The sequence below is a fragment of the Haemaphysalis longicornis genome, unplaced genomic scaffold (assembly GCF_048455015.1).
Source record: "Haemaphysalis longicornis isolate Haplotype H1 unplaced genomic scaffold, Haemaphysalis longicornis Haplotype H1 scaffold_7, whole genome shotgun sequence".
Taxonomy (NCBI): domain Eukaryota; kingdom Metazoa; phylum Arthropoda; class Arachnida; order Ixodida; family Ixodidae; genus Haemaphysalis; species Haemaphysalis longicornis.
Window position 1 is genome coordinate 38,963,558 of NW_027526422.1, and position 18,655 is coordinate 38,982,212.

General features: G+C 47.4%; 1 protein-coding gene across 1 annotated transcript in view; it reads left to right on the forward strand.

The window, feature by feature from the left end:
- LOC144145279 (neprilysin-1-like) overlaps positions 1-18,655 on the forward strand; it is a 47,308-nt gene that overhangs the window by 15,213 nt on the left and 13,440 nt on the right. Inside the window, exons 6-10 of the mRNA XM_077676832.1 lie at positions 7,489-7,703; positions 11,435-11,638; positions 14,159-14,245; positions 15,366-15,499; positions 16,575-16,800. Coding sequence (XP_077532958.1) covers positions 7,489-7,703; positions 11,435-11,638; positions 14,159-14,245; positions 15,366-15,499; positions 16,575-16,800 — 866 coding nt within the window. The remainder of the gene's footprint in view (positions 1-7,488; positions 7,704-11,434; positions 11,639-14,158; positions 14,246-15,365; positions 15,500-16,574; positions 16,801-18,655) is intronic.

Below are 18,655 nucleotides of genomic sequence, written 5' to 3' on the forward strand. Positions count from 1 at the left end.
TTGCTAATATATTAATAAACTGTTGTGGATATCCGAAGGCTGTTAAAGTTGCGAAGATGTAGTTGTGTTCTACTCTGTCAAACGCCTGTGCTTGATCTAAAGAAATGAGCCAACCTCTAGCCTGTCTTGTTTTGGTGTACTCTATTATGTCTCTGTTTAACATGTTTAAGGTTTGACAGTTCCTGTCTGCAACTGAGCAGGCTTGCCACGATGTTATCACTTCCGGCAAAGTAAGTTGTAGTCGTCTTGTTAGCACTGATGCAAGTAATTTGTAATCCGTCCCCAGTAACGTGATGGGGCGCCAGCTTGTAGGTTCGTTCCAAACCCCGGCATTTTTTGGTATTAGGATAATCCTACCTCGTTTAAAACTGCGGGGTACTGTGTGCGTTGTGAGAACATCATTTAGTACTGCACATAGGAAGGGTCCAAGAAGGTCCCAAAATGTGCTGTAAAACTCGACTGGCAATCCATCCACTCCTGGTGCCTTGCCCTTGTGGAGTTGCTTCATCGACTCTGTTAATTCTTTTAATGTAATCGGAGCGATTAAGCGTACAAAGTCTTCATCTGGTAATTGTGGAAGGCTTGCTAAGTAGGAGCTAGAGGTAATGCTATCGATGTCTCTGGTTGTCTCACTAGAGGTCATTTCCTGAAAGTAGGTAATGAACTTGTCGATGTCCCCTGGTGTGAGATTTGCTTGGTTTGACTTATTTGCTTCTGCTTTCAGCTGCCTGTTTCGTTCGTACCTCAAGACTTCAGGGTTGGCACTGGGAGATTGTCTAGCTCTATGAACATCGGCAGTGGTGGAGTAGAGCCTGCTTAATCTGGAGTGTCTCAGTTTTAAATCTTAGCAGTTTTAAATCTTAGCATTAGCAGTGTTGCGGGGTTGCCTCGTTCTATTATTCTTATTCGTTTTAAGATGTTTGTTAACTCATCTGACTGCCGGTGTCTGAGCTTTTTTCCCTCTTCAATGCAGAGGGTCCTCCATTCCACTTTTAACGAGTCCCAGTCGTTAACTTGCCTCCCTTCGATTGACGCTGCTATTCCGTTTCTTAGGCTGTCTTTGCATGTCCTGTCATATAGTATGCGAGTGTCCAGCTTCCAGGCCTGATTACTGCTTGGGTTTCCTTGGCTAGCTATTTTAATTCCCACAGGGCTGTGATCCGAGATTTGCGGAAGCGATGCTGCAGCTTCCACTATTTCGCACTCTGTGACAATGTCTGCCAGAACCGAGCTAACGTAGACTCTGTCTAGTCTACTTTTCGTCCTTCCTTGTTGCCATGTGTACTGCACCGTTGTTCCGTGAAGGAGTACGTGTGCGTCAATTAAATTAAAATGAAGTATTAACTTGTTTAAATCCCGTCCTTGGTAATCTACTCTATGTGAGGGCCCTATCCTGTCATCCTGGTTTAATACACAGTTAAAATCTCCAAGGCATATGACATGCCGGTTTTCGAGAAACAGATATTCTATATTTTTGAACAAGTTTTTCCCAGTGGAAGGGTATGGGGGAGCATAAATATTAATTAGGCGGTATCGGTCACCACTCCAGTTGAAGTCCAAAACTGTTATTCTACCTTCTGTATCAAAGGTGAAGTGGCTATGTGCCAACAAGGATGTATTAAGGACTATTATGCCGGCTCCACAAGAATTCTGCATTGGGAAAGAAAAGATGCCCTTAAGGCCATGCTGAGCCTCAAATTTTTGGACATCCTGAATAGATTTGATATTTGTTTCCTGTATGCACAGTATGTCACATCTGTTCTGTTTCGCGAGGTCTATTATCTGCTGCTGTTTGGAGGGCGATCTAAAACCCCGAACGTTCCAAGTCCAAATGTTCAACATTTTATAGATGGGTTGTCAAGGTTGGCGCGGTCACACCAACTGCGACACCAAAGCACTCGTAAAAAAAAAAAAAAAAAAAAACCAACTTGACATTGGATTAAAAGGCCAGTTACACACTTGCACCTGCTGCTATTTTTTGCTGGTACTGAATTGCCAAGAACGGTTGTACACTTGCTGTGGCTCCAGTGTCGGAACCACTTTACAGGAGGAGGTGGGGGCATTGCCCTGACTACCTTAGCAGGCGCATCGCACACAACATAGGACCATTTTCCCGTCATTGAATATTTGCGGGCACGCTTCTCCATCAACACCTTTTCAGGCGCAACAATTCTCTGGGGTGAGCCCCGTTCGTCGGGCGCGTCCGCTGTTCCAGCAGGACGCTCAACAGTGCGAGACAGGAAAAGATGCCCGAGAAATGCAGGGTCCCCTACAGGTGCTTTATCTGACTGCGTTGTCTTTCGGGCGGGCCGTGCACCGCACTCGGCCTGCTGCAAGCTCCAGCTCTCTCTAAAACCGTAAACCAAGTGAAAGGAGTACGCTTTCCCTGCCCTGCATTTCGTTACAGCTGTTAGCCACCTGATACTGTGTTTTTGGGGTCGGCGTGCCCGCCGCTTGTCACTCACAACTCCCAGTCGTGGCCCCGATTGGGGGCACGTCTGTTTGCTCATCAAGAGGTTCACATGATCTGCGGGTGCCAATGGGGCACCGGAACACACGAAAACAATGTCCTTTCCACCGCCCTTGCCCATACGCTCGGGCCCGTGCCTGCGCGATTGCTTATTTTCTATTTTGCCCATTTGTACTAGTGACAGACTATAATATGGGGGGCGCACACCTCCTCTCCCTCCATCTGCAAAAAAAAAAAAAAAAAAAACCACCGTGAACGAAGACGCGAGGAAGAACGAATTCCGTACGCGTGTAAAAAAAAAAAAACACCACCTTTGTGGACGAAGAAGCGAGGAAAAACGAAGGAAAACACTTGAAAAAAGAAAAAAAAACCTGTAAAGAAACTTATTACAATGTTTTAGAAGCACATGTCATCATCGTCGTAATCCTCAAAATTTTCGCTACTCGTCCATTCCTCTGAGTTAAACAGTTGCTCACCCTGTTTTTCCGTGCTCTTGAGCTTCTTTTTCACCTTGCTTGTCGAAGCGTCGCTGTCGGTTTGCCGGCTTGCTCTTTTTAGCTCGTCGCGTGCTCTATTACACTCACTCACTCACTCCCCCCCCCCCCCCCCCCCCCCTGTCCGTCCGTTTCATCCGTGCTGGTTGCACTGTCCCCACTGTTTGTGGAGGTTATCCGCTCGTCTATGACGAGCCTGTCGTCGTCGGTTGAAGTTCCCGAAGCAGCCCCGTCGTCCTGTGCTGCGGTCGGCAGCGCAACGTGCGCCGCGGCCTGCAGCGCGGCGTGCGCCGCCACCTCCCGCACCGCCGTCGGGTCGCTTCCGTTGTCTCCTTGCTGCGCGCCCGGTCCGCCGGGACGGAAGTCGGAGTGGGTGTCTGTCTCGTTTTCTCCATCGTCACGATGCAAGCTCAGCTTTCCTCGCCCTTTGAGTGCCCGTCTGCTCCTTTGGCTTTGTTCGATGCTGTCGTCATGGCGGCCATCTTCTCCGGCGCCATCTTGTCTCCTTTCCGCCCCGAGCACTGCCCGGTTGCTGCTGTCATGGCGGCCGTCTTCTCCTCTGCCGCCATCTTGTCCCCCTCCCGCTCCGGTTGGCGCCTCGCTGCCGTCTTCACTTCTTGCGCCCTTTGCTTCCACCGTTACGACCATTTGATGCTGCGTCTCCTCCTCGTTGCTGTCACTGTGAGCTACCTGTGTGTTTTGAGACTGCGTGTCTTCACTCCTGGTGTCGTCGGTGGTTTCAGGGGTTGCTTCGTCCACGTGCACCTCCATCACCTGACTTCGCTCCTGGTCGCCATTCTTTTGCTGTTCCTGCAGCGGGGGAAAAGCCGTCACCATCGAGTACGACTTGCGCGCGGTGCAGTCGGCCGTAGCGTGCGTCCCGCCGCACCGCGAACAATCTCGCACACAACCTTGCATCGCGTGCCCGAATACCACACACCTGTCACACCGCGGGGTGGCACACTGGGCCTTGAAGTGCCCCTCCATGCCGCACCGCCGGCACACTTTCCGCACTCCTCGATAGTCAAAAGTGGCCCTTTGGCCGCTGACCCTCAAGAAGTTCGGCACTGGGTTGTCCATGCGCATTTCCATCTTGACGTACCGCAACCCCGTCCTTAGGTGCGGCTTGTCACGAAAGCAGTTCGAATCAATATTCACGACTTTACCGTAAGGTTCCAAAGCTTTCGCCAGTTCGGCGTCCGTAACAAAGGTGGGCAAAAAAAAGACGGCGATGCTAACGTATTGTTTGTTCGCTGGCACGAGGGTGACTAGGTTGCTTCCAATGCGTAGAAAGTTTGCGCCCAAAAGTTTCCTTACCGCTGCCTGGGTGTTGACTCCGATTTGAAAATCCAATCCGCCCATGTGCTGCACGCTGTACAGGTCGGACGTTGGGACAATGGCCTCCGCCGCATCGATAATGGCGTCGACCGCCGTGCCCGAAGGCACCCTGACATTGAAGTAGTGGTGGCGTGGCGGCGGCATCCCGCCTGAAGCACCTCTTGCATAAACATTTGTGTCATAACAAGGATTATGAAAGCATGAATACAAATCATACAGTGACAAGACCTTTACAAACTACTGGCACTGCTGGCACGGCTTGTACATGTCAACATTCTTCAGCACTGAGTAAATCTTTAGCATATTTGAGGCAGAACATAAACAGATAAACGAACATTAAAGCGTTCTTTTAATTTAAAGGTTTTCGTTGGATTTGCATTCAGGAATATAAGAAAAAACGTTGAATAAAGAAAACGGCGTCGAAGAGAGGCTATATGCAAGCAGAACAAAAACAGACGGTAAACAAAGGGACTGGTTCGCTCTGGAGCGAGAGGCGCGAACTACAAAAACGGAAAGGAAGACGCTGGCTCGCGCTCCGGCTCGACCGGTAACCATTTTCTCCCCCCCCCCCCCCCCAAAAAAAAACAAAAAAAACAAACAAAAGAGAAACGTGTTCCTGTAGCAGACGGCTTCCGAGGCTATGATCGCGCTTGCGCGAGCAGCGGCACTGGATTTCCCGTGGACGTGGCCCGCGGCAGAACAGCTAGAAACTACTCCACATCGTCCTTCTAGTCGAAGTTATGGGTCTAGAGATACGATGTTTCGTATATCACAGGCAACAAGTATAGTGTTTTTCAGCGCTTTTTGTTTTGGTTTTGTGATTTTTTATATTAAACTGGTCCGCTAGGCACACTTGAACGCTCACCATCGCAGTATAGATGGCATTTACTGAAAAGTTTAGCGGGCGATTTCTTGGCTTGACAACAATAAAAACCGCAATGATAGTGCCCGCTGTGCCTGCGCATGCGCTTTGCGCCCGCATCTCACAGAAAAAGAAACACCAGCATGCATCATCTGCCGCGTCTCAAGCTGATTCTCGGCGGTGGCGTCAGCAGATATATTATTAATCACACTCGCGTTATGTGGTGGCGCTCTTCTTGCCCTCGACAACATCGCATCTCCGGAGAATGAAACCCCGGCTTCGAACGAAAGCGACACGGCGCTCAAGAGGCCGACGCTGCAGTTGCCTGCCACCACGGATGTCGCCACGAGTGCCCTCTAATGCGTGGTTTAGTTCAAAAAACAAATAATGGGTTTGAAGAAATGTTTCCCGCGTACGCTGATTTAGATACGATCATAGCGTAGCAGCTAGCGGATGCGAAGCCGTCTCTCGAGCCGTACCGTGCTCGCACTGCCCAGCCGGCACAAGCTCTGGCGAATCACAAGCGACCTTTGAACAAATCACTTAAGTTTGGCTTGCGCGGCAAAATTTTCGGCAAGAATATTGGTTGTCTTTGAACAGGTGACAGCCTTGAGTGGGAATCGGCTTTCACTTGCATACGCATCTGACTTGATACATCACGACGCAGTTGCACGCTTATACCACTGTCACACGGCAACTTTCAATCGCGATTGAGTCGAACCGGATCGAGCTCAATCCGGATCGGGCGCTGCTACACGGCAGTTTCAATCGCGATCGAGCCCGATCCCTGTTTTTTCTGTTTTTCAAGTGCGATTGAGGCTCCCAAACGCGATCGGACAAAAGCGTTCATACTCTCGTCCCCGCTGGCTGACGGCACAGAAGTTGAAAACTTCAACAAACGCGAGAAATTGTATCAAATAACTCGAGCCAAATAAGCGTGTGGTAACATTTATATAGTTACGTATACCTACGACCGCGAAAAGCGCGAGAAGTTACGAGACGCCGGCCGCGAAGTGTTTTTATGGCGCTATCTGGCGTACGTGAGTGCAACCGGTGCTACTTCTCAATCGGGACTGAAACGTGCCGTCTAGCAGCGGCGGTGCTTCGAGCGCGCTCGAAAATTCAATCGCGCGTCGCTTCAATCCGAATTGAAAATGCCCGTGTGACAGGGGTATTACGTATACAGATCCGAAGTTTATTACCGTTCGACCTAGTAGTGCGACAATTTCAACCGTATCTGGCGATAAGTAGACCGTAAGGTTCTGCACGTAGCAGCATTTGGTATCGAAGTACTACTCCGCTTTCGATAGGGTACAGTTTGGAACATTTAACAGCTCATTGTTGTCACCTGCTGTGCTTTTTCGGTTAGGTGCTTCCATCTAGTGGAGCCCGACGTAACCAGTGCGGCGTCGCCTTAGCAACCCAGACGCTGGGGGAACAACATGGCGGCGACCGCGCATGGTTGCCCGCATGCGTGCCACGCCAGTGAATACAACCTTTGTAGAGCTTAGCGTGAGTTAGCCTGCATAGGGCTATTGTGCAGATAAACAGCAACAATACCGAGCAGATGAATGAGGAACGCGAGATTCTACGCTCTTTCCGCGCAACGTGTCGTGTACGCGTCAACACAGGTGTGGAAGTGATACCGACAAGTTTCTTTCGCTCGTAACGTACATGCGTGGAAGAATAAAATGCGAAACCCCATATAATGCCGCTAAACGGGTATCTAAAACTTGCAAAGCTTGTTATGAGCTCCAGAAATTCGCAGAAATCTAGTGTTTGTGTACTTTTTATTCGTGGTCTGTTTCTCACCTTTGGCAAGAATCTGTTATTTCTTAAGTTGCCATCTCAGCTTCCTAAGCGCAAGCTCCAAAGCCTAAGCTCCTGATTTCCCAAGCTCGCGTCTCGTGAATTTGTTTACTTTCGATTATATATGCACACACTGGAAGCAGTCTTAATGTATTGTTTGAATGGACTCGATGATTTCAGTTTTTTTTTGTCTTGTTTTGCATTGTGTTTGCTTCATTTTTCCTCCTTTTATGTATTTACTTTGTGCCTCGTGGTACTTATGTTTTGTTCATTGCCGAATTCGTTTCTACTTATGCGCTCACCCTTACTTTATGCCCCACCATAAGCCTGTAAGGCCTTGAATAAATGAACAAACAAATGAAGATACAGATATTGCGACTGAAAGCTTTGAAAAAAATGTGGGAGGAAAGGAGAGGGCGGCTAAGATTTCCGGCTTAGCAGCAAATGTGTTGCTCAATGTTATGACTTGTCGTGCTTCTTATTGCAATTCGGATGCTAACGTTATAAACTGTTAGCAATTTCAGAGAAGAAGCAGTTCTATGCCCTGTACGAAGTGCTGAAGCGGGTCGGTGGAGAGTACTGGCCGGTTTGGCCGCGGCCGCACGTACGCGAAGTGCTGCCCACATGGGACCAACTACTCACGAGGATCCACAATGAGATGGATATAAACCTGATATTCGTCGTAGGTGTGGCCAAGGACCCTGACAACGTCACCGACAAGATCATTCATGTAAGGAAGCAGCCTTTCCCACCAGCGGAGGTAGATGTAAAGAATGCGTATGCCTATTCAACACAGTAATTGCCTGCCTTTCGTAGACGCTAGGGGCGCTGAATTGAGACCCCAAGCAACACGACGAAACTTGTGTATGCTTCGACAGGGATCGGGAGACAGTAGAGCATATTGTCATAGAATGCACAGAGATATGACCGAGGCCGAACGATGTCCCCATCGTCCCGCATGTACGTTACAAGCGAACGACGTTGACGGAGGCTTTGGAATTTGGTGTGAGGGGTAGCCTCGACTGCAGGGCCATAGAGGTGAAGAAGAGGCGACTCGAATGGTGGTGGAGGAAAAGTAGCGAAGGGAGTGGGATGTAGGAAATTAATATACCGAATTAGAATTTAGAACAGAAGGGGGGAGGGGTAAACAAGTGTGCAAGGGCAGGAATGGGGGAAGCGATAGGAGTTTAAAACCGGGGGGGAGGGGGGGGAGGGCTGCTAACCCATTAGTCGCGAACGCGACAGAGAGACGAGCCGAGACACGTCTGAACGCTATGCCGTGCACCCAAAAACTGGGGCCCCGTTTTATTCTACGCTCGTGGCGTTCGTGGCTGCTTGCGCACCGGCGACGCGTGGGCCGCTCTCATTGGTTGTCACTCACCCCCTGCGCCATCGCCGCTGGAACGCCGCCACATATTAGGCTAGTTAAGGGTAGGGCAAATAAGCAAAATAACACAGGCAAGTCGGTTAGTAACAACCGACGTCCCGATACAAGGGGAGGGCCTCTAATCATCAGCATCATCAGCTGTAGTACAGTAAACGGCTAGCGTGAGATGAATCTCGCCTGACGGCAAGTAGCGCTCCCCATGGGAGAAGCACTCGCTTTGCTTTATTTACGTATAGCATACTCGGGAGCCCAATATGGGTTAGGCATAACGGGCTCTTCACGACACAAGGGACAGGCAAGTAACGTACGGTGCAAGGAAGCAGAATTATTGCCATCCTTTAAAGGCATATTATGTTCAGTAAAATGATTTCCATCATCAACTGCATAGAAAAAGTTAGAGTTCGCAGAGGGAATGCACGGCTTAAATTATTTAGAGGTACGGTCACACTTTCAGATTGATCGTATATGTAGGCGCGAAACCGAGGTATAAAACAATGTCCTACAAACAACCGAGTTAATACTCCGGCCGTAATAATGTGGACCTAGTGGAATTGTAGTCGTCTGAGAACAATTTATTGGGGTACCCAGATGACACAAGGAAACAGCTTGGCTTGATTGCCTCAACAGAAATGCACGGAAAGATTTGTAATGATAGTCGGAAACTCATTATTTAGTATTACTTGAATGTAGCAATTTCGCTGCTTAAAAATTACCTCTCAATGGCGAACTTTGTCAGAATGGTTTATTGAAATCCAACTACAGTATGCGAATTAGCATTCGTTCTCTATACATATTGCAAACAAACGAAATACTGTAAACAACCGACTTACGGTCGACTAACATTTCTTGAAACCATATCGTATGTCTGTTAATATTTAGTGTTTACTTGAGAATTTCATAATACGATTAGCATCAACTCGTTCTGCTAATTTTCAGCATGAATGTATCACTGGCACAGGGCAGTCACTCTGCAGTACAAAACGATCATTGTTGCAAATATTAACGCTGTTAGATGCTTCTTTCACTGCTTCGGTAGTATCGAGCACCTCAGTATAGCGCCAAATGTTACAACAAGAAATCTGGTGATTGTTTCTACGCCATAAGGCCGTACAAATGTGTTAGGAACATAGGCCCAGAAGATGTTCTGGCAATTAACGTGGCTTCATCGACTGAGCAAACTAAGCATAAACCGACTGTGTGCTTCGACTGACGTGGTCCCACAAATATCTGCAGGAGAATTTGTCTCTCGATAATGTTCATGTAGCAAGAAAGAGAGAGAGAGAGAGAGAATGCTCTTTAATATGAACTGGTGAGGTCAGCCCTGCTAGGGACAAGGCTTGCTACACCAGATGGGGGTGACTACGTTGATCAGTATTGCACATCAGACTTCAGGGTTACAGCAGGAAGCGTTAAAAAAATGAAAAAAAGGACAAGAAAAACAAGAGATGGCTGCCAACAGAGTCCGGACAAAAAAAATACAATTGAAAAGAAAATCGTTAATGGAAACGCTGAAACAAAATGAAAAGTAAACGATGGGAAAAAAAGTAACAACACCAACCCAAGAAAAGTAAATAGATGAACGCCACAGTGCGAAAGAGATGATATCGTGACACACTTGCTCTGTCTCTGATCTAGAGAGATTTGTCCAGTTCAGTCTCTCGTAGGAAATGGAGCAGAACTTTTGTATCTAAGGTACTGTCAGCACTATTGGCCCAGGGCCCAAGAAAATGAAAAAGTTCGAGGCTGCCTCCATGACGTACACGAGAGAGGGAGCTCGCTGCAGTTTTTCGCGCAGCAGCGTATCGAGGGCAGACGCACAGCAAGTGATTTACAGTCTCGCGCACACCGCAAGTCCGGCACAGGGGGAATCTTCCCAACCAATCTTAAACTTAAAACTCCGAGTAAACGCCACATTCAGGCGCAGTCGGTGCAGAACTCCTTCACACCGCTTGTTGAGGCCGCTTGGAAAACGGAAGTCACAGTGCGGGTCAATAGCGTGCAGTGGTAGATACCTGCGGTGAGGGTCCTGCCACTCCGACCTTTGTGCAGCCCATCCACTTGCGAGGATATGCCTGTGTATTCGTTACCATTGTTGCTGAGATTGAATCCATCGTGTTGATTTAAAATATATATGCACACTGCTGTCCTGTGTGTAAACGCGAGGTGTTGGCCCCGTCAGGGGACGTTTGGATCTCCTTTTGCCTTGCCACGTGGCATACGCATCAATGTCCAAAATAAAGATTCGATTTGGTTTAAGCACTTATGATTCCGCACAAACTGTAGTTTCCTCGTATACGGAACCATACTCCAAAATAAGTTCATGGGAGTATTGGAGCAGTTAGAACTGTAGCTTGTACGTTATGCAGTCACCTGGCAAGTAAACTGTAAACTGTAATAATGATAATGAATTAATGATAATGAATAACGAATGAACTGTGATAATGAACTGCGATAATGAGAGAAGCCTGCTTGAAACATTTCAGGCGAATAAATTTTGCACGTTTGAGCTAAATGTGGCTGTTAATGATAGCCCCCAATGCTAAGTAGGCAGGGATAATTTTTCAATTAATTAAGGGTTTGACGCGTATTCGAAGATAGCTTTGAACTGACTTCAAATGAGGAAAAACTTTCGGTTGAAATAAGGCGAAGTTGGAGGCGAAGTTTTTGGTAAGGTAATCTTTGTGGAAAGTAAATTACGCCCAAGTAAAGGTGAAGCGGCCTTTCCTAGGCGGACCTCTACCTTGATAGCAACTTTGATGGGGAGGTTGGTTTTAGGGGCCTGATTTCAGCTCGAAAAAGTCGTTTGTCTGTGTCTGACTTCTGTTACACAGGCATCGCCAAACTAAAATGTAAGTTGAAATGCTAGAAATACTAGTTGCGAACCGGGATTTAGGAAGACATACAAACTTCGATACTCACCACCGCTATGGACATTAGTTTAGAAAGTCAATATTCTGACTCATTGTCAGTTCGTTTTGCTTGTTTTAAATGTGGTCATGGAGAAATGAAAATAACGGAAAAATATGAGCCTCAGCATGCTCATACTAAGATTTGTGCACCCGTAACTTTTTCAGTTGCAGAGGCCGAAGAACCCTGCAGGCCTGCAGCAGTTCAGAAATCGGCACAGGCTCCAACGAAAGGTCACCATGAGCCCCAGAGACAAGGCGTACCTCTCTCTTATGGCTTCGTGCATCAAGACCTTTAACCCAAGGTTATCGTACAAAAAAGTTAAAGAAGTTATGATTGATATACTGTGGTTTGAGAGCAAAATCGCCAAGGTAAGCCCCGCGGAATGCCTCAATTCCTTTAACCATGGAACAGCGCAAAAATAGAGCTTTTTCTTAATGAAGTAAAGTCGTTTTCCCGACTCCGGTGACAAACCCCTCTTAGGGTAGTATGTCCAGGGTACGCATATGAAGGGCTGAAGCCAAAAGTAATTTTCTTTCTCAAGAAGAAATATAAATGATCTCCGCGCTCGTTTTGGGAAATCTTAGCATGGCTCGACTTGGTTTATCAGACGTACTGCCTGAGGGAAGGGTTTCAAATGTTTCGTGGACATTTTAAAGTTTCTATTGCCTTGTAAAAGCAAGGTAGATCCTCTATTACAGTACGCTGAAAAAGAACTCATTCTTGAAGTGTCATGACGTGTTGATAACAAAACTTAACTTGCTTCGACCTTTAGTTGCAACAGAGTCGCCTGTTATTTACGATAAGGCTGTTTTAGGCAGGAATTTCTCCGGCTAAGCACTATGATATAGAAGAGTGTTAATTAAAATGCGGCCAGTTGTATGCTTCGTGAGTCAGCATGTACAAATGCGTGATGAAGCTTAAAGCTTTTGCTTTGAAGAAATGTTGATTGATTCAAGCCGTAACTGTAGAGTGCGGTCTATAGGTGGCATTCATTGAAAAGTTTAGCTCTGAATTTCTTCGCTTGTCAACATTGGAAACGGGCACGGACATGGCGCGGCTTGTGCCATTGCGCCCGCATCCCGAAGAAAAAAAAAACACCGGCGTGCGTCGTCTGCTCTATTTCAATCCGATTCTCAACGGTGGCGTCAAAAGAGATGTTATTAATCGCACTCATATTGGACTCGAGGCGTGACTTTGCGTTCAGTGGGGTAGAGTTTGGAACGTCCAACACAGATCATGGGCTTATCAGAGACAAGTACCGCCATCCCGCGGAGCCCGACGTAACCAGTAACGGCGCACTCACATGGTTACCTGCATGCGTGCCTCGTCAGTGAATACAGACTATAGGATTGCCCCGAAACCTTCCTGGTTATCTTCTGTGTCCATATTTCATGAGCTGGGAAATCACTGTGCTTGGTGGGATGGATATAACTACGGATTTATGATGCTGTGTCTTACTACGAAGGTTACTGAGTTGGTATCAGCTACGTCAACAACACCTATTCCATTGCTTACCGCAGCACCATTCACTGCTCCTCGCACCTCTGCCCTTTGAGTGGTTGTGGGGATATCATGAAGGTGCGTGTTAACGAAGCCGACAAAGCAAGGTGCGCTCTCCAACTGTTGACATTCAAGGTGTCCCTGCCCACAAACACTGCAACCTTCTACTACCACTTCCCGCACCTGACCTAGAGTCATCCTTCCCAAATAAAATCTCTGTCTCTCTCTCCCTTCAGCGGCACTTTTTTGCTGATTTTAGCCACGTTACCCTGATATCTGACACTTCGCAGCAAAAGTACAAAAATAAACTTTTGTGGCAACAAAAGCGTTTCATGTGCTTTCCATCTAAGCGAAGATAGATTAAACTAGATTTCACATTGCAAAAGCAGAATGACTATTTCGTTTTATTATCGAAAGGGGTGGTTTTGAGCGCGCAGAATTTGGTGGGCTGATGGCCACCGGCACAGGGGAGGTAGATGACTAGGTAACGAATATTGGGTACATTGTACTAGCGCACGGACGGAACACAAGAGGAAGAAAATCTCAGTGTAGTTTTCTCTGTGTTGGGTCCTGTCCTTGCGCCAGTACAATGTACCGAATATCCTCAAACCAACTAGCCCATCTCTCCGTCCTTAATAGGTAACGAACTAAAGGGGGAGTGCTGTGAAAGCGGGTTTTCGCTACCAGGGAGGCTCGAAGTAGAAGAAGGCTGATACTCAGTACCCTCTCTAGCGGCTCACAGTACGGACATTAAGAATTGTGTTTTGGCAAGTAAGTTGCGTTTCTGCGACCCTGTGGCTGCACAGACATTACTGCACATTGTCATTCCCCTCTGGAGCCGTTGTCGCGCCTGGAGTGCACCCATATCGAACAACAATGGCACTGGTCCCGTAATGCACCTTGTGTTGCTAAAACGCAGTTCTTACGGTTGGACTTGTACGCACACAGCGATTACAGAGGAGGCTTTCATTTTTACGAACTGGCATAAAGTGTATGACCAGCAATAAACCATTTGGGGGTCATTTGTTTGGGGGCAAGCCATCTGGTATACAAGTCCCCGTGCTCTTAAGTGTATCTACAAATCACTTTCAAGGTGTCACTACCAAGTAGAGAGGGCGGATAGGTAGCTAGGCTGACCAGTTGGATACAAGAGAGAGAGAGAGAGAGAGAGAGAGAGAGAGAGAGAGAGAGAGAGAGAGAGAGAGAGAGAGAGAGAGAGAGAGAGAGAGAGCTTTTCATTAAAATCGGGCGGTCATACAGGTAGATCTGCTAGCGGAAGGGCTAACTATGTTAACTATACGGTGAATACAGTAACACAACATCTGCACTTAACTGCCATTTGTTGGGTCGAATGTGCTTCGTGACAACATGTTCGCTTCGTATTGCAGATAGTTGAGGCTGCAAAAAATAAATCAACAGAACATGTCACTTACTATAAGATGACTATCGCCGATTTAAGAAATATCTCGGAACACGTAAGTTGTATTTTCATTCTTCGCAGCTAGCATTTAATGTTCACCGCGAAAGTGCAAACTTAAGACACTCTCCTACACTAATCTAAGACGGCCAGCAAAACAGCTGCGGCAGTTTTGCTGGCGGTGTCAATATTGTTATCATTGTGAGTGAATTTTGTCGGTGGGGCGGCTTTTCATACCCCCACTACCGCACTTGAGAAAATGCAGATCTTTATTTGGCGACAGCGCGTATTTTTGTACCGACAAACGTCCCCCGATACTGTATTTCAGTGGTACCATTAAAGCGATTAAGCAGCCAGTTATTAAATAACCTTCCATAACAACACGCTGCATTTCATTCAGAGCACGTAAGTTGTTTTCACCTGCTTCACGCAGGGCATCATGTCATGGCTACTCAATTTAGTACACACTGACATGAGCCCGTACAGTTCCCCTTTACTTGGATTCGTCGTTCTCTACATAGAGTTATTACGTTGTTTATTTATTTATTTATTTATTTATTTATTTATTTATTTATTTATTTATTTATTTATTTATTTATTTATTTATTTATTTATTTATTTATTTATTTATTTATTTATTTATTTCACAGTACCTCACAGGCTCCGAAGAGCATTGCCTCAGGGGGAAACAAAATAAAACAAAAATACACAACGCAGTACACTGGAATTCAATTGGGGTAAATAATGAAACAACAATGAAGCATCATGAATTTGGGAATGCACGGTATTATGAACATCGTGGTATCAGGTGGGGTAGAAAATTAAAACAGAGGCAAGGCGAAATGGCATAAAACATCATTATGTGACAACATCATTATACAATTTTGAGCGAGTGTTATTACACTTAAAGTAGACTACAATATCAATTTTAAACAAAGAAAAGAAAAAGAAGTAAGTTTGACAATATGAAAACATGATTACGATCTGCGAATAAGCTTCAAGCAAAACTGCTGGTAAGCTGCTCATGAGATGCATCATGGTTTGATAAGCCGCAGATGGAGTTGAATAATACCGGTAAATAATGTGTAACCACACACGTCCTAATCTTTTTTACATAATGGCGGCGAGTTGAGACGTAATGACGACAATAGTTCTCTGTTCGTATACTTTTTACACAGGTGGACTGGCTGCAGTTTTTTCAGCGACTCTTTGACCCCGTGAACATAACGCTGACACCGCAAGAACCGGTGGCGTTAAGCGAATTGTACTACTTCAAGACTGCCATCGACTTCATTATGAGGAACACCTCAAGGTGGGTTACACACCTTTATTACAGCGTTAAGGCCTTGTTGAATTACGCAATTACACGAAGAGATTCATGAAGAGGAAAATACCCCAACCAAGGGCGTTTATTCAAAGCGGTCCCAACGTTTCGGAGCCAACTCGGCTCCTTCATCAGGGGTGACTGTGTACGACAAGAAGCAGCGGTTATAGAAGGTGTCTTCTTCTTTTTCTTTTTTCTTGCTGGAATCTTGCCCTTGCGCGTAGGAGGCCGTGGGCGTAGATGGTGGGAAGGGCTCCGCTTTGAATAAACGCCCTTGGTTGGTGTATTTTCCTCTTCAAGTTTAACCCAACCAGACAGAGTTCTGTCGAAGATGTTCACAATCACGAAGAGATTCCCCATGGAAGTTTTGTTACAGTAACAAAAAGGTGGCCTATTGTGCACGGTGGGAAATCCGGTCAATGCAAACGTGGAGGACATTGGTATGGTACAACCGTGCTTTGATTGAGACGTTGAAGTTATTATTTATACAATTGATTGACCGAAATTGTTTATGTGAATAATCAGTTCATCAGGTCTTAAGAAATTTCCCTACGCAGCTACGTGCTACTCAGTAACGTTGTTTTCTCCATCGAACTTTAATTGGACCATACAGGAACTGTTTTATGGACATCAACCACGCTGAACATCACTAATGCAGCCGTCGCGGCACTGACAGCTCATTCGGTTATATTGCACAGAAATAATTGTGTAAGGAAGTTGCATTGTCAGCGATCTGGCGCGCCTAGTTTGTCTTGCGTTGATCCACGGCGAGCGGAGAATGCCTCTGTTTGTTATGCCTCGGAAGCAGTGAATGAAATGTGTAACCTGCTTTGTAACCTGCCTTGTTTGTGTGCCATTTTTGTCTGCTGAATTGTATGCATGCTGCCGTAGAACTGTACCGAAGGGGGCAGGGGTCTCTTACATGCTTTCGTAACTTTTAGACCAAGCCTCGTACTCCTGAAGAAATAAAATCTCTCAATCCGTAGAACCATTAAGACATGACGAGACAGCTAACAAACTCCTGCGCTTAGCCGAGGCTAACGCTGTTTCCATCGTTCTGCAGGTACACAACGTACAACTACATGATATGGCGCCTGATTCGCAACCTCGGGGATGTAGCGCTGCCGAGGTTTCGGAAGCTTGCCTTCAGAATGAGTCAAGCATCGCGTGGCGTCCGGAGAGACGTGTCCTTGCGGGAACGGTGCGTGGATTACGTAAACGAAGTAATGGACTTCCCCGCTGGAAGGCTCTACGTTCAGCGCTACTTCAGCAAAGAAGCGAAGAAGGATGTGAGTCTGTTTACACAAACAGCTAAAGTTTTAAGTTGCATCGCTGTGTTCTCCCTAGTTTTGCACGAAGTCAAGGGTGTCTTCTTTATTTGTTCAGAGCTATATAACGCCCGGTGCTCTTTGAGGGCGCTAGCAATATGAAGACGCCGTGGAAACCCCTGCTCCGAGTTCTTGTTTTTTGGTGCATGTTTAAGTGCTAATGAGGGATTACGCGGTTTAACGCATCGACCCTACTCAGGCGATGAGGCGCGCCGTAGTGGAGGGCTCCGGATTAGTTTTTCACCTGGGGATCTTTAAAAGGGGCCTATACAGGGTTCCAAAGGTTGCGATTTTACGTGCGCAATCGCTGGAGTACTATCCAAGGAACCCAAGGAACGTCCTGCTGCAAAAATGGTTTAAAAGCGTTTAGTATTGGCCGAGTTATCGTTCATTAAAAAGGGCCAGCAATAAGGCCTGGAGCCTTTACGCTCTCATCACGCTTCCAAAGCACCGTGGAAACTGTGACGTTACCGACCAGGCGGAAGACCACCTAGAGAAATAGGGCGAGGCCCTTCCTTGCCGGTTCGAGATGCGGGAAACCATTTGGTCCGTTCGGCGGTACGCCATACTTTTTTAAGTGCGAATGCACTTCTTAAGCGAGCCTGAATCGTCCGCCGCCGTCGTCCGCATAGCAACAGCTGCGGGTGCGCGCGCTCCTCGTCTTCCTCCTCGTCTTCCCTAGCAACGGGGGGAGATGGGCGCGCGCTACTCTCCTCCTCCTCCCTCCGCTCAGTGACTGCGGGTGTTGGGCGCCTCCTCTCCACTTCGGGCGGGAGAGCTCTCGCTCGCGTAGCGGGCGCTCCGCATTCCGACGCGTGAGGGCGCTCGTGTAGCCCTCGCCGTAACGGCGGGCGCTACTCTCCTCCTCCTCTCTCCGCTCAGTGACTGCGGGTGTTGGGCGCCTCCTCTCCTCTCCACTCCAAGATCACGATATCCACCGTAATCGCGCAATCAACAACCGTGCATTCGCACTTACACACTCTCCCCCTCGGGGAAGTGCGAGGGAATTTTTTTAGCAGTCGACGGCCATGCCCCGCCTGCTACTGCCGCCACTCTACTGCTGAGCGGGGACGGTCGGCGGCCGGCTCGCAACGAAATTCCGTGCGGCCGTGTTCGCGTCGGGACGTCAGTTTTCGCAGCGCAGAAAAGTCTTAGCAACCGCGTAGTTATTCAGTCACCACTTTACGAAGCCGCGCCGACGATGATCACCAGCGCATTTTTTCGCTACACTACAACCCCTCTCATGCATTTATAAACTAATTCTCAGCAATAGCCCCGCTCTTGCGGACGGTGACAAGTTTTAGAGCTGCGGTGTACGTTGTATCGTGCATACAACACAGAGTGGGCTACTTGTCGACCGTGGAGGCAGATGCTTGCCGCGGTCGCGCGTGTAACGGCGTTTCCATCTACAGAGACTCCCCGTGTTTTTCAGCGTTTCTAATACCATGTAAACGACGTGCTGTATCTACAAATTCATTTAAGATCGTGTGACGGATGGCGACGATCGACATTCGTCCCTACTAAGATACGCCGTGCCGTCGGTGCAAGAGCGCCACTCGCTGAAACCTGCACCCGCGTTTCCCCACGAGCCGGGAACGCTGATTGGCTAAAGCATTCAAAGGGGCCCACCAATAGCGGCGCCGTACTGTTCAGTGCTTCGTGCGTCATAGAGGCTGCGTCAGAGCATTCTGCCGCACGTCAGAGCGCCGCAGTATGGCGACAACAATTGGTAGGTAAACTAAACAAGGGAAGAAAGAAAGAAAGGACCTTTTAAAACAAAGCTTTACTACTTTCGTCCAGTGGTTTTGTGGAGGAT